Source organism: Doryrhamphus excisus, chromosome 17 (genome assembly GCF_030265055.1).
Source record: "Doryrhamphus excisus isolate RoL2022-K1 chromosome 17, RoL_Dexc_1.0, whole genome shotgun sequence".
NCBI lineage: Eukaryota > Metazoa > Chordata > Actinopteri > Syngnathiformes > Syngnathidae > Doryrhamphus > Doryrhamphus excisus.
Window position 1 is genome coordinate 14750747 of NC_080482.1, and position 13893 is coordinate 14764639.

At 39.9% G+C, this 13893-nt stretch overlaps 1 protein-coding gene across 1 annotated transcript in view; it reads left to right on the forward strand.

Annotated features, from left to right (window-relative positions):
* The window catches only part of LOC131105180 (IgGFc-binding protein-like), a 61783-nt gene that overhangs the window by 42994 nt on the left and 4896 nt on the right, over positions 1-13893 (forward strand). Inside the window, exons 29-35 of the mRNA XM_058053045.1 lie at positions 1604-1827; positions 5766-5907; positions 8223-8559; positions 9451-9567; positions 9638-9739; positions 11322-11517; positions 13232-13495. Of these exons, the coding sequence (XP_057909028.1) occupies positions 1604-1827; positions 5766-5907; positions 8223-8559; positions 9451-9567; positions 9638-9739; positions 11322-11517; positions 13232-13495 (1382 nt within the window). The remainder of the gene's footprint in view (positions 1-1603; positions 1828-5765; positions 5908-8222; positions 8560-9450; positions 9568-9637; positions 9740-11321; positions 11518-13231; positions 13496-13893) is intronic.

Below are 13893 nucleotides of genomic sequence, written 5' to 3' on the forward strand. Positions count from 1 at the left end.
GCAAGGCTGGGCCGCATCAGGTTTTCCAAAAAAAATATGCATTTATTAAAAACAGAAAAATATACAAACTTTTTCAGTGCTTTGGTTACGATTTTCTACAATGAAAGCTCTGATAAAACATTCCACTGTTCTCAAATATCTTAATTTTTATTTTTCTGCACAAAATAAGATGAAAAATAAATAAACAAATCAAGAATAAAGAAAATCAATCAATCAGTAATAAATATAATAATAATAATAATAAAACGGCAAATAATAAAAACTTAAGAAACCACATATAGTTGGTGGGTAGACAAATGATTTTTTTCAGATTAAAATGAACAAAGCATTATTAGAGCCCTGTAGACATGACAAAACACGACTATAGTCACATTTATACTCTTTATTTACAACATATTGCGCAACTGCAGGGTCTTGAGACACATGCTAACTCGCAAACTAGAGAGCTAGCGACCTAAACGGTAGCCTTCAAGTTATTTCCTTTAAACTTAAATAGCCAAAAACTTACCACTTTCACATGGCGAGGGAGGATAACTATTAAAAGTTATTTAACCTTTAACATGAACATTAATCAAACGTAATAATTATTTCTGGGTACATGATACCATACAGCATCCATATCAAACTTGCGCGGGCCGCACTAACATTAAACTTTCAGATCAAGGCGGGGACCTCAAACTAGTGTCCTGCGGGCCACATTTGGCCTGCAGGCCGCGTGTTTGAGACCCCTGGTTTACAGGAATCCCTCCTTTATGGTGGTGAAATAGTTCCAGACCCGACCGGGATACAGAAATGTCCGCAAAATAAGATTCTTTTGTAAATGGAATATTTTTTAAAACCTGTGTACCACCTTCTAAATGCACCTTAGAGCCCTCTATACACGAAATAACACCCCTATAGTCGCCTTTACACTCCTATTACCCAACATAGTAGATATAATAAGAAGAAATAAGACTATTGCTGGGCGGCACGGTGGATGAGTGGTTAGCGTTCAGACCTCACAGCTAGGAGACGAGGGTTCAATTCCACCCTCGGCCATCTCTGTGTGGAGTTTGCATGTTTGCATGTGTGGGTTTTCTCCCACATTCCAAAAACATGCTAGGTTAATTGTGATTGGCTGGCGATCAGTCCATGGTGTACCCCGCCTCTCGCCTGAAGACAGCTGGGATAGGCTCCAGCACCCCCGCGACCCTCGTGAGGATAAAGCGGTAGAAAATGAATGAATGAATGAATGAAGGCTAGTGCTTGTGCGTGTGTTGCTCTAAATCTTTTCCACAAGTGCTAGGGGAGCTGAGCTAGTCTGACAGAGTCTGGTGCTTGTGTGTCTCACCGAATGAGTCACATGACTGACACCTAGTGACCAGCGTAAAATACTACATATCTTCTGAATGCTTTATATTTGTATTTCACTTCATTTAGACATTTTTCCTCTTAAATACTTTCTTAATGTAGGTTAAAAAATGCATACAAACAGGAATTCTACAAATGTTTGAAGGGGTAGAGATATGCGGAAAAATGTATTTTTGGAGCACAAAATGCTTTTTTTATAGAACACAATGGAGTCTACATATACTGTCCTTTTTGTCTTTGAAATCAACTTCAGGTACTCTGGTCCGGAGTACTGTGGAATCCTGAGCAACAAGAAGGGAGCGTTCGCTGGTTGCCATGGTAGCGTGCCGGTAGGAGAGGCGGCGTCGGACTGTTTGTACGACGTTTGCGTCAATACAGGACGACGTGAAGTACTCTGTGAGTCCTTGAGCAATTACCTGGCTGAATGTCAGGAGGCGGGAGCTTCTGTACTGCCTTGGAGACAGCAAGCCAACTGCAGTAAGTTTTTTACTATATACTTTCAGAAATACAAGTAAACTTTGACTCTGACTCATTTAGAAAGGTGGTACATCCTGGATTGGGCTCCAGTCAATCACAGGGGTGTGAAAAAATATTTGCCAACTTCCTGATTTCTTATTTTTAAATAAAACTTTTTATTATTAATTTCAGGCTGCACGGCGGTCTAGTGGTTAGCACGCAGACCTCACAGCTAGGAGACCAGGGTTCAATTCCACCCTTGGCCATCTCTGTGTGGAGTTTGCATGTTCTCCCCGTGCATGCGTGGGTTTTCTCCGGGTACTCCGGTTTCCTCCCACATTCCAAAAACATGCTACTCCAAATTGTCCATAGGTATGAATGTGAGTGTGAATGGTTGTTTGTCTATATGTGCCTTGTGATTGGCTGGCCACCAGTCCAGGGTGTACCCCGCCTCTCGCCCGAAGACAGCTGGGATAGGCTCCCGCGGCCCTCGTGAGGAAAAGCGGTAGAAAATGAATGAATGAATTAATTATTAATGTCGAAAATAAATCAAAAGCTACATTACCCTGTGGAGAAAAAGCGATTGCCCTCCCACCACCCCCCCACCCCAAAAGAATCGAATACTCAATTCATTTCAGCGAGTGACTCATGAAAACTGGAGTCTGCGAAACACATCAGTTTCCCGTGAAAAACTTGGCCTCACTCCCAAGTGCTTCGAAGGACTTCTGGTTTGTGCCGCTGGCGCTGAACCCAACTTTATAGGAGTTGATAATAAACGGCCATGTATCTTCTTATATTGGCCGCTTTTAACATACAGCCATATGTGTTGGAATCCGATCCGGAAGTAGAGACTGGACAGTCCCAAGTTCTCAAGAAAAGAGGTTACTTTAAGACATTTCTCAAGGGTAAGTAGCTTTAGCATTTTATTCATTCATTCATTCATTTTCTACCGCTTTTTCCTCATGAGGGTCGCGGGGGATGCTGGAGCCTATCCCAGCTGTCTTTGGGCGAGAGGCGGGGTACACCCTGGACTGGTGGCCAGCCAATCACAGGGCACATATAGACAAACAACCATTCACACTCACATTCATACCTATGGACAATTTGGAGTGGCTAATTAACCTAGCATGTTTTTGGAATGGTGGAGGAAACCAGAGTACCCGGAGAAAACCCACGCATGCACAGGGAGAACATGCAAACTCCACACAGAGATGGCCGAGGGTGGAATTGAACCCTGGTCTCCTAGCTGTGAGGTCTGTGCACTAACCACTAGACCGCCGTGCCGCCCGCTTTAGCATTTTAGTATTTAGTTTTTTTTTTTATCAGTAACGTCTAATGCAGGGGTGGGCAAATATTTGGACTCGAGGGCCGCATTGAGTTAACAAAATTGTCTGGGGGGCCAGAACATATATTTAACACACACACACTATTTTATGCTTATCATTTTCCTTGAATTATTTGTCTAATTTTATCTGTAAAAGTGTTATCCTATATCAGTTGTATGTTCTCATGTCCCTTTTTTAACCCTTTTTTAACCCTTTTTTTAACCCTAACCCACTTTAAACATCACACCACATCAAACTATGTCATTTAATTTGACAGTTTTGTTGTTTATTTTTTACTAAATCAGACATCCGACTTGCAAGTCATGTTGCCAGTTTGTATGTTAAAAGTTGAAGTTACTTAGAAAGCAACTGGCGGGCCGGATTCAAACGCTTGGTGGGCCGCATGTGGCCCCCGGGCCGTAGTTTGCCCACCCCTGGTCTAATGTGATCATTGCACGTTTTATGCCGGACTGCCCATGTTTAAAATACTCTGGTAGAGCCACAGATTGTGGTGGGAAATGGCTATTATCAACCCCGCTCCCTGTATGCACACTCTATAATGCTACACAAACAAGCACTTTTGCTCCATGACTTACACAAAATAAACACAGTTAGAACACTGATAAACTGTTACTTACTGCTTGCTCTTCTGACTCTTCCACACGACCAAGTAACGTTGGAAAGGCGTAGGGCTTCAGCAACAGTTTGTAGGCTAGTCCAGCTGCATATCGGCCCATGTTCACAAAACAGTCCAGTGTTAAATACACGTTGACACATTAAAATGCATTTCTTTTTGCTCGTTGGTAATCAGGAACTCCAACCACTTGTGCCTGATGTTTGCCTTGTTAAGTATTGCAAACAGAAGGTAGCTTTCTTTTACACCCGATGAAACACTTCCTGGGAGACATTACTAACACAATAAACACAGAAGCAGAGCTTGGGGGAGGGAAGAGAGCATATCTGGCCTACAGCCACGCCCATATAAGGCCTGTGCTGTGTGACATCACTTCATCTGTCCATTTTACAACGCCCTCTGAAACCGAACGTTCAGAGCCATCCCAACCTTCTTTCAGGGCTCACTTCCAAATGTGCAAACCTCATTATCTGAAACTTTGGCATGGTTTAACATGAGAATACAACATTGTAACTACATTTATAGGTCAGAAAAGTGGGGAAAAAAGCATAATAGCTCCCCTTAAATCAGTTTTGTGATGCAAATGTATGTGTAGCAACCCTACAGAGAAAACTTTCAGTCACGACCCAGTTCATATATTACGTGCGGCGTTCCCCAGGGGTCAATACTGGGGCCAAAACTGTTCAACTTGTACATCAATGATATCTCCAAAGTTACGAAAGACTTAAAGCTGGTATTATTTGCGGATGATACCACTGCTTTTTGTTCTGGAGGGAGTACAGACAAAATCCTTCGAACGGTCAGAGAAGAAATGGTCACACTAAAAAGATGGTTTGATGATAATAGATTGTCCTTGAACCTAAATAAAACTAAAATCATGCTGTTTGGTAACAGCAGAAAGGACACGCATCAGCAAATACAAATAAACGGTGTGGACATTGAAAGGGTGAACGAAAGTAAATTTCTGGGGATCACAATAGATGAAAATATGAGCTGGAAACCTCATATTACAAATATACAACATAAGGTGGCCAGAAATATTTCAGTATTGAACAAAGCAAAATTTGTTCTCAATCAGAAATCACTCCACACTCTTTATTGCTCTCTGGTTCTACCATATCTTACTTATTGTGTGGAAATATGGGCTAATAACTATAAAAGCAATCTTCACTCGCTAAATGTACTGCAAAAAAGGTCAGTAAGGATAATTCATAATGCCGCCTACAGAGAACATACTAACTCCTTATTTCTAAAATCACAAATACTTCAACTTGCTGATATAGTTCATCTTCAAACAGCTAAAATAATGCATAAGGCTAAAAATAACCAATTAACTAAAAATGTCAACCAATACTTCTCTACAAGAGAGGAGAAATATGATCTCAGGGAAGAAGTACATTTGAAACACTTCTATGCTAGGACTACGTTATGCTAGCCATAGCATTTCAGTATGTGGAATCAAACTATGGAATGGATTGAGTAAGGACCTCAAACAATGCACAACGATGAGCCAATTCAAGAAACAATACAAGCAGTTGATGTTTGCTAAATACAAGGATGAAGAGTCTTGAACCAGTCATGATGTGCTATATATATCACTATATTGACACGCACTATGGTACACATTATGGCATTGGATGCCATATCATGTCATATCACCGCGTACTTCAGTACGAGGTACATTATTAAAAAAAAAAAAAAACCTTAAAATGTATTATGGAAAGCAGGAAGTGAACAAATGTAACAGTTAGTGATTGTAAAAGTACCAGATGGAGGGGTAGGATTTAATAAGCTTTGCTTCTTCCTACTCCTTTTGGACATGTGGAACTGTGAACTGATTATGGGATGCACTCAATTGTAATCTGATGCATGTTCAAATGAAATAAAACCATTACCATTACCATTACCATTAAGATCCAAACCAAATGAGGAGCAATTATTGACGATGTTATCCCAGATTGCTTGAGTTCCAGTGACATGGTTCCTCCCTGTGTCTTTAGCTGTCGAGTGTCCATCCAACAGCCACTATGAGGTGTGTGGACCAGCCTGTCCAGCCAGCTGTGGGGCTCAACCAGAGGAGTGCCATGAAGGCTGCGTGGAAGGCTGCTTCTGTGACCCCGGATACCTACTCAGCAGAAATGAGTGAGTGCAAACAAGCTTCTTAGTTCCTGCTTATTTTGATTTCAACTTTTGCAGGACACACTATTAACTCATGACTATTAACTCATGACTCAATCCCAGACATTTTTCAAAAGACAACCCCTTCATTAGCCATTTTTGAGGATTTTTGACTGATCTCTCAAGGCACACACAATATTGTGTCCTATAGCGATTATAGACTTCCTTCCTGTCACATGTGATTCCGCCATTGAAATCCATTGAAGATCCCTGCTGAGCTAAATGAAATGCATGAGTGTGGGGTTGCATCATCACCTCTTTTTGCTTGTGCAAAAATATGTCAAATCGGATAAATACATTGTTGGGATTAGCATTTGGGTTTATAAAAATGTGTTTGGTTTTGAATGGTAGCTGGAAGGGGGGGGGGGGGGCTATCCATCCCAACAGACTCCCATCCCGTCTTTTTAATGCAACACACAGCATAGGACAACACAGCACTGATTAACTCAAGTTAAGTCGATAGGGCAGCCGGGTGAGGGCTTGCTGAGTGGGGCTGCAGTCCACTCAACAGGTCCACTCCACACCGTGGCTTTTTAATGCATGAGGGGAAAGATGAAGGATGATAAATACAATTAAATAAATTCATAAATAAACAAAAAATAAAAGAATAAAGGAAGTGGAAGTGGAAAACACTGTAGTTGGGCTAGCAGTGACAATAAGGAAGTAGTAAGACTCAAGTGTGATTATTTCATTTGAGGTATTTTAAAGAATATTTTTCTTTTTCAATCTCACTGAAACAATACCTTGATGATACATTGATGTTTTTTATATCCATGTTAGCTTGTGATGACTGGTGTGATGACTGTACAGTTGGAGTGGTTTCACTGGTTCTTTCTTTCTTTTGTACTGGACTATGTACGATACGATGACTAGTAATGAAGTGGTTGCTCTTGGCACGTGGTTGGGTGCCTCAAACTGGGTGAGGGTGGTTGGATGTGGGGTTTTCATTCTGGTAGACAAGGAATAATATATGTTTTGTTGGGATGAGGTCGGAATCTGGGTGGTTAGGGGGGTGATAAGGACTAGATAAGTCTTGACTTCTTCCCATTCCCTTTGGAACATGTGTATGTTTATATATACATTGGTATTTTTTATTTGTGTTGATTTATGTTTGGTTTGTTGTGCTTTGGATGATGTTCGAATGGTAATGGTTTTATTTCATTTGATCATGCATCAGATTACAATTGAGTGCATCCCATAATCAGTTCACAGTTCCACATGTCCAAAAGGAGTAGGAAGAAGCAAAGCTTATTAAATCCTACCCCTCCATCTGGTACTTTTACAATCACTAACTGTTACATTTGTTCACTTCCTGCTTTCCATAATACAGTTTAAGGGTTTTTTTTTTTTTAATAATGTACCTTGTGTCAATATAGTGATATATATAGCACATCATGACTGGTTCAAGACTCTTCATCCTTGTATTTAGCAAACATCAACTGCTTGTATTGTTTCTTGAATTGGCTCATCGTTGTGCATTGTTTGAGGTCCTTACTCAATCCATTCCATAGTTTGATTCCACATACTGAAATGCTATGGCTAGCATAACGTAGTCCTAGCATAGAAGTGTTTCAAATGTACTTCTTCCCTGAGATCATATTTCTCCTCTCTTGTAGAGAAGTATTGGATGACATTTTTAGCTAATTGGTTGTTTTTAGCCTTATGCATTATTTTAGCTGTTTGAAGATGAACTATATCAGCAAGTTGAAGTATTTGTGATTTTAGAAATAAGGAGTTAGTATGTTCTCTGTAGGCGGCATTATGAATAATCCTTACTGACCTTTTTTGCAGTACATTTAGCGAGTGAAGATTGCTTTTATAGTTATTAGCCCATATTTCCACACAATAAGTAAGATATGGTAGAACCAGAGAGCAATAAAGAGTGTGGAGTGATTTCTGATTGAGAACAAATTTTGTGTTTCAAATGTACTTCTTCCCTGAGATCATATTGTAGAGAAGTATTGGATTACATTTTTAGCTAATTGGTTATTTTTAGCCTTATGCATTATTTTAGCTGTTTGAAGATGAACTATATCAATAAATAACTCATTGCAAAATAAAAGAAAGGCTAAAGTGAGTTGAAATGTTCATGTATCATTTCTATGCATTTGCAATTGTTTTCATGTAAAAGAATGATTGTGAAACCATAACAAGATGTTTTGTGTGAACATTTCTGGCTTTGTGGTGTTTTCTTCTGGGTGTGGCATCGTCCCACAAATGGAGCTTTGGGAAGGCCCGTCCAGATCCGCTGACTGACTGTAAGCGTGTGTTCTTATCAGGTGCGTTGAAAAGAAGAAGGCCTGCGGCTGTAACCACGGCGGCTACTATTACATGCCGGGCGAGATGTTCTGGGCCGACTCCCAGTGCAAGCAACAGTGTGTGTGCGATGCCGCGACACAAACGGTGCGCTGCCATGCAAAGGGCTGTCGAAGCGGAGAGCGATGTCGAGTGGTGGATGGAGTCCAAGACTGTTACCCGACCAGCTTCAAGACCTGCTCCGCACGTGGAGATCCTCACTTCTACACCTTTGACGGACGCAAGTTTGATTTCCAGGGCAACTGTGTGTACCGACTGGCCGGTCTGTGTGAAGACGCCGAAGGCCTTGAGCACTTTGAGGTACTTTGGTGGTTTTTCTTGCGAATGTGGTGTCGTGTTTTATGCATTATCCCAGTGATTCATTGAAATTCCTTGAAATTCCTTGGATTTGCAAGGCTATTTTAATTTTAATCTCGAACCCATCCAAATAATTTTTGTTTTTTTCTTGATTTTTTTTTTACACGTATTTTATTTGAAATAATTAAGTAACACTTCTTGAATTATTTATATATTGCTTTTTATTTAAGTCAGGGTTTCTCAAATAGTCTCAACTTGGGACCCGCATTTTCCAGTCACAACCCACTTTTATTCAAGTCATTTTATATTTGTATTTATTTGTATTATTTTATTTATATTTTATGAATATCATGAGAATTTTTTTACACTTATTTAAGCCACTTATTTTTGATTTTCAATATGTTTGACACTTTTATCTTTTACACTTTTTTAAAAATCTTTTTTTCAAGTCAGGGATTCTGAAATGGTCTCGAACTGGGCCCCACATTCTCCAATGGTCATGAAGTTGCCACCCACTATTATTGAAGTCATTTAACATTTCCTTAAATTTGTATTGTTTTTGTAATTTCTATTGGAAGTCCTTTTAATTATTTATTTGTATTTTATTATTGGATACTTTTTATATTATATACGGCATTTTATTTATTTATTTTTTGACATTTTTATTTCATTTCACTTTATTTTAAGTTATTTTTATTTTTTTATTTTATTTTTATCATTTTTTTTTACAATTTTATTTTAATCCTTTAAACTTATTTATTGATGTACTAGTCCTTCTTTATTTACTGTCTATAAGTAATTGTATTTGTGTAGTTTTTCATGAATTGTCCAAGTGAATTGTCCAAAAGGTTTGTGTTATCACGTCTCTGCTCAATGTCGTCACTACCTGTGCAGGTCCTCCTGGAGAACATCAACCGTGGAAACAAACGAGTATCCTATGCCAAAGTGGTGACGGTAAAAGTCTTTGGACACGTGTACACCTTCTCTGTGGAGCACCCCAATAAAGTACTGGTAAGAAACATACAGTATACACACACACACAAACACACACACAAATAAGTGACACTTGTGTTTGTTGCAGGTGGATGATGGAGAAAAGTTCCTTCCCTTCTCATCCAATCAATCAGTGGTTGAGGTTCATGGCAGGTACAGGTGGGCTGTCCTTCAAACACACTTTTTAAAGGTAAGACATCATCTAAACTTTCAATGCATTTAAAGCCAACACCCCAGGCCACACACTGAAATATGGATGGATGCAAGCAATATCATCATCATCATCATCATCATCATTTTATTTGGGAAGCAACTTTCAGGGAACCCAAGGTCATTGTACATACCTAGACACATAAAAGAGCATAGAATAAGTTTAACTCTATCCTCACGAAGGTCGCGGGGAGTGCTGGAGCCTATCCCAGCTGTCTTGGGGCGAGAGGCGGGGTACACCCTGGACTGGTGGCCAGCCAATCACAGGGCACATATAGACAAACAACCATTCACACTCACATTCATACCTATGGACAATTTGGAGTGGCTAATTAACCTAGCATGTTTTTGGAATGTGGGAGGAAACCGGAGTACCTGGAGAAAACCCACACATGCACGGGGAGAACATGCAAACGCCAAAATAAAATAAAACTATAAAAAATAAAATGATATGATATAAAATATAATAAAATAAAATTATATACAATGATATAAAATGGATATAAAATGATATAAAATCAAATGAATATAAAATGAACATAAAATGAAATTAATATAAAATGAATATGAAATGAATATAAAATAAAGTAAAAGGAAAAGAAAAGAAAAGGAAAATAAAATAAAATGAATATAAAATAATGGAATATAAAATAAAATAAAAAAATAAAATAATGGAATATAAAATAAAATAAAATAATGGAATATAAAGTAACATTGCTATGCTGGTCTTGACTTTTTCCTGTTAGATTACATTTTTTTTTCTCGTAGTATTTGGACTTTATTCTTAAAATTACTGCAGATTTTCCAATGTTCCAAGGACAAAAAAAAAAAAAGCCATGGTCCCCAAATGTCCCCAAGGCTGCACTTTGGACACTTTGTAATGTGTTACCCTAATAATGCAAGTCCACCCCTTCAAATACAACAAACCTTTACGTTACATGGGTATTTTTTACAAGGCCGCATAGTGGATTAGTGGTTAGCATGTAGGCCAGCCACACAGTCAGGAGATTAGGAAGACCTGGATTGGAATCTGCACTTGTCCATCTCTGTGGGGAGTTTGCATGTTCTCCCCGTGCATGCGTGGGTTTTCTCCTCCCACATTCCAAAAACATGCTAGGTTAATTAGCGACTCCAAATTGTCCATAGGTATGAATGTGAGTGTGAATGGTTGTTTGTCTATATGTGCCCTGTGATTGGCTGGCTGGCCACCAGTCCAGGGTGTATCCCCAGCATACCCATAACCCTACTGAGGCTAAGTGGCATAGAAAACGAATGGATGGTATTTTTTGCCATTGTTTTTGGACTGTCAAGAAGTCGAACTCAGACAAGCACGGCGTCATCGAGTGCCGTCATGCCGCTCAATGGAAAAAAACCCAGCACGTCTCAGGAAGCACATGTCCTAAGAAAACAGGACATTTAGTCACCAGAGCGAGTTGTAGGATAGTAAACAGCAGCAGGAAAACAAAACGGTAGCAAAATAAGAGCCAGCAGCGCCCATATGTGTATTTCCTGTCCAGGAAGAGAGAAGATGTGTTGACAGGAAACGTGTTCATGCATCACAGGTGTCTTTTGACTTTGCGAGCGCCGTCCGAGTGGAGCTGGCCACCAGCTATCACGGGACCACGTGTGGCCTTTGTGGAAACTTCAACAGCAATCCCACGGATGACTTGACGCTGGCTAACGGGAAGCTGGCGTCCGATGCCAATGAGTTTGGCGTCAGCCAATGGGTGGCCGACGTGCGGGGCTGCTCTAAGGGGTGTAAGTTACTTTCCTCTGGGAAATAATACAACTGATATTTCTATTGGAGAAGATATTTTCATATTTGACTGTAAGTACTGTGTGTACAGACTGTACAAAGTGGGAATATACACTCTTTACGTATATGTACAGTAAACCTCGGATATATCGGACTCGGATATATCGGAAATTCGCTCAAAACGGACAGATAAAAAAGAAGCGATTTTTCTGTAATGCATTTCCAATAAAAATTCATTGCATATATCAGATTTTTTATAACGGATTTCGCCTATTTCGGACAAAATCTCCAGTCCCGTTCCAATGCATTTCCATTAAATTTCCCTCGCATATATCGGATGGCCGCATCGTGGCGCTCCGATTCGCCGAATCGTGACAGGCCGCTATACGACGTCATTTGCAGCGTTTGCAGCGTTGCCTGCGCGTCCAGGTACATTGGAAACATAGTCAAGGAAGTGCCTTTTTATAACGGATAAAATCCCATTTACGCATATACCGGATATAAATCCGATATATGCGTAAAACGGACATTTTCCGGTATACGCATATAACGGATTTCGCTTATATCGGACAAAACCAGTGGGAACAATTGAATCCGATATATCCGAAGTTTACTGTATAAACTGCAAGGTTCATAGTAGTGTCTTATATCGCCGAAATTGCACTAACCGTCCAATGAATAAGCGGAAGAGGAAGATTTAATATGAGCTAGCTTACAATGCTGTCATTGGAACACACCAATGCATGGTTTGATATCCATGCTGTGATCATGCATACTACATGTAATAGTTGCAGTATTTCGCCTTGTTTTGACGATTTAAAACACAACCAAAACTTCTTTCCGAGGCGCGTTGATATACTTAGTATGCTAGTTGTCAGATACAGCGACAACACTTACGACGTCCGCTCTCATTGGGCGTGGCTGTGTCTTCCAGTACATGACGTGTGCTCCAGCCCTCAGGTAAATCGAGAGCTAGGTATGCACTCTTCCGTCTGTGAATGAGACTAGCGATTAGCGGCTCGTCATATTAGTCCGCGAGATGAATTGAGATGATTCATGCTAGCGGCTACAATAATTTTCTTGTTTTTTTTTGTGAGGGCTTTAGCATCAAAATTGGTATTTCCCATGACATCTGTTGTTAGCTAGCTCATATTAACTCGTTTTTCTCGTGCTAGAATGCACAGAAAAGGGAAAGAAATATGTTCATAGGGATTCGGAATGATGGGCAATATTCCCCAAAAAGTGCAGTCCCCTTTATAGTGAATACAAAGATGTCAAGGTTAATCAGTTTTTGGACCTGTAGGTTTAGGATTAGAAAGTTAACTAAAGTTAAAACTAAAACTAACACAAGTTGATAAAAATTGTATGACAATTATGACATAAAAAGACCAAATTTTGGGAAAGAAATAAGTTCATAGGGATTCGGAATGATGGCCAATATTCCCCCAAAAGTGCAGTCCCCTTTATAGTGAATACAAAGATGTCAAGGTTAATCAGTTTTTGGACCTGTCGGTTTAAATCCTAAGAAAATTGCTAGTAGAAAATGGTTAACTAATTTCCAATGGGAATTTTGTTTTGGAAATGTGGAATTACGGACTTCCGATATGCTGATTATTGAGCGACTGGTTCAGTTCAAAACCAAACCGTAAAGGCCAAATCATATAAAGCCAACTTATTGGTGTGTAGATCTGAACTGAAAATGGTTTGTGCCGCTAGGTGACGACTGCGCCCAGCCGCTCCCCCCCGACTTTGTACCGCCGAGCTACACTTCCGCCTGTGATGTCATCACTGCGGAGAACGGCCCCCTGGCCGACTGCATCGGCCGAGTGGAATCGCAGCAGTTCCGTGACGACTGCATATACGACATGGTGCTCCATGGCGGCAAACAGGAAGCGGCCTGTCACGTCATCAGTGACTACGTGGAAGAATGCCAGCTGAAGGGAGGCTGCGTCAAGCCGTGGAGGACCAGGCAGCTCTGCTGTAAGCCTTCATCGTGTTGGCATACTACATACTACATACATACTCCATACATACTACATACATGTAGTCAGGTGTGGTCCTTTCCACATCACCAAGTAACCAACCTGTAGAAACATCTCAATGGATGGAAATAGTCTATGCACGCCTCTTCTTTTTTCATTTCATATTTAATGCAGCCCGTTTCCACCAATGAAACAAAACAAATATCCCAATGCCAGGTCATAATTAAGAGATTAAAAAGTAAAAAAATTTAGATGAAAAATGGAAATTATGAGATAAAAAATGGAAATTGATAAAAGTCGAAATTATGATATGAAAAGTTGAAATCAGAGATAAAAAGTATGAGATACAATGTCATATGTCAATATGATACTACAAATCATAAGATAAGTCAAATT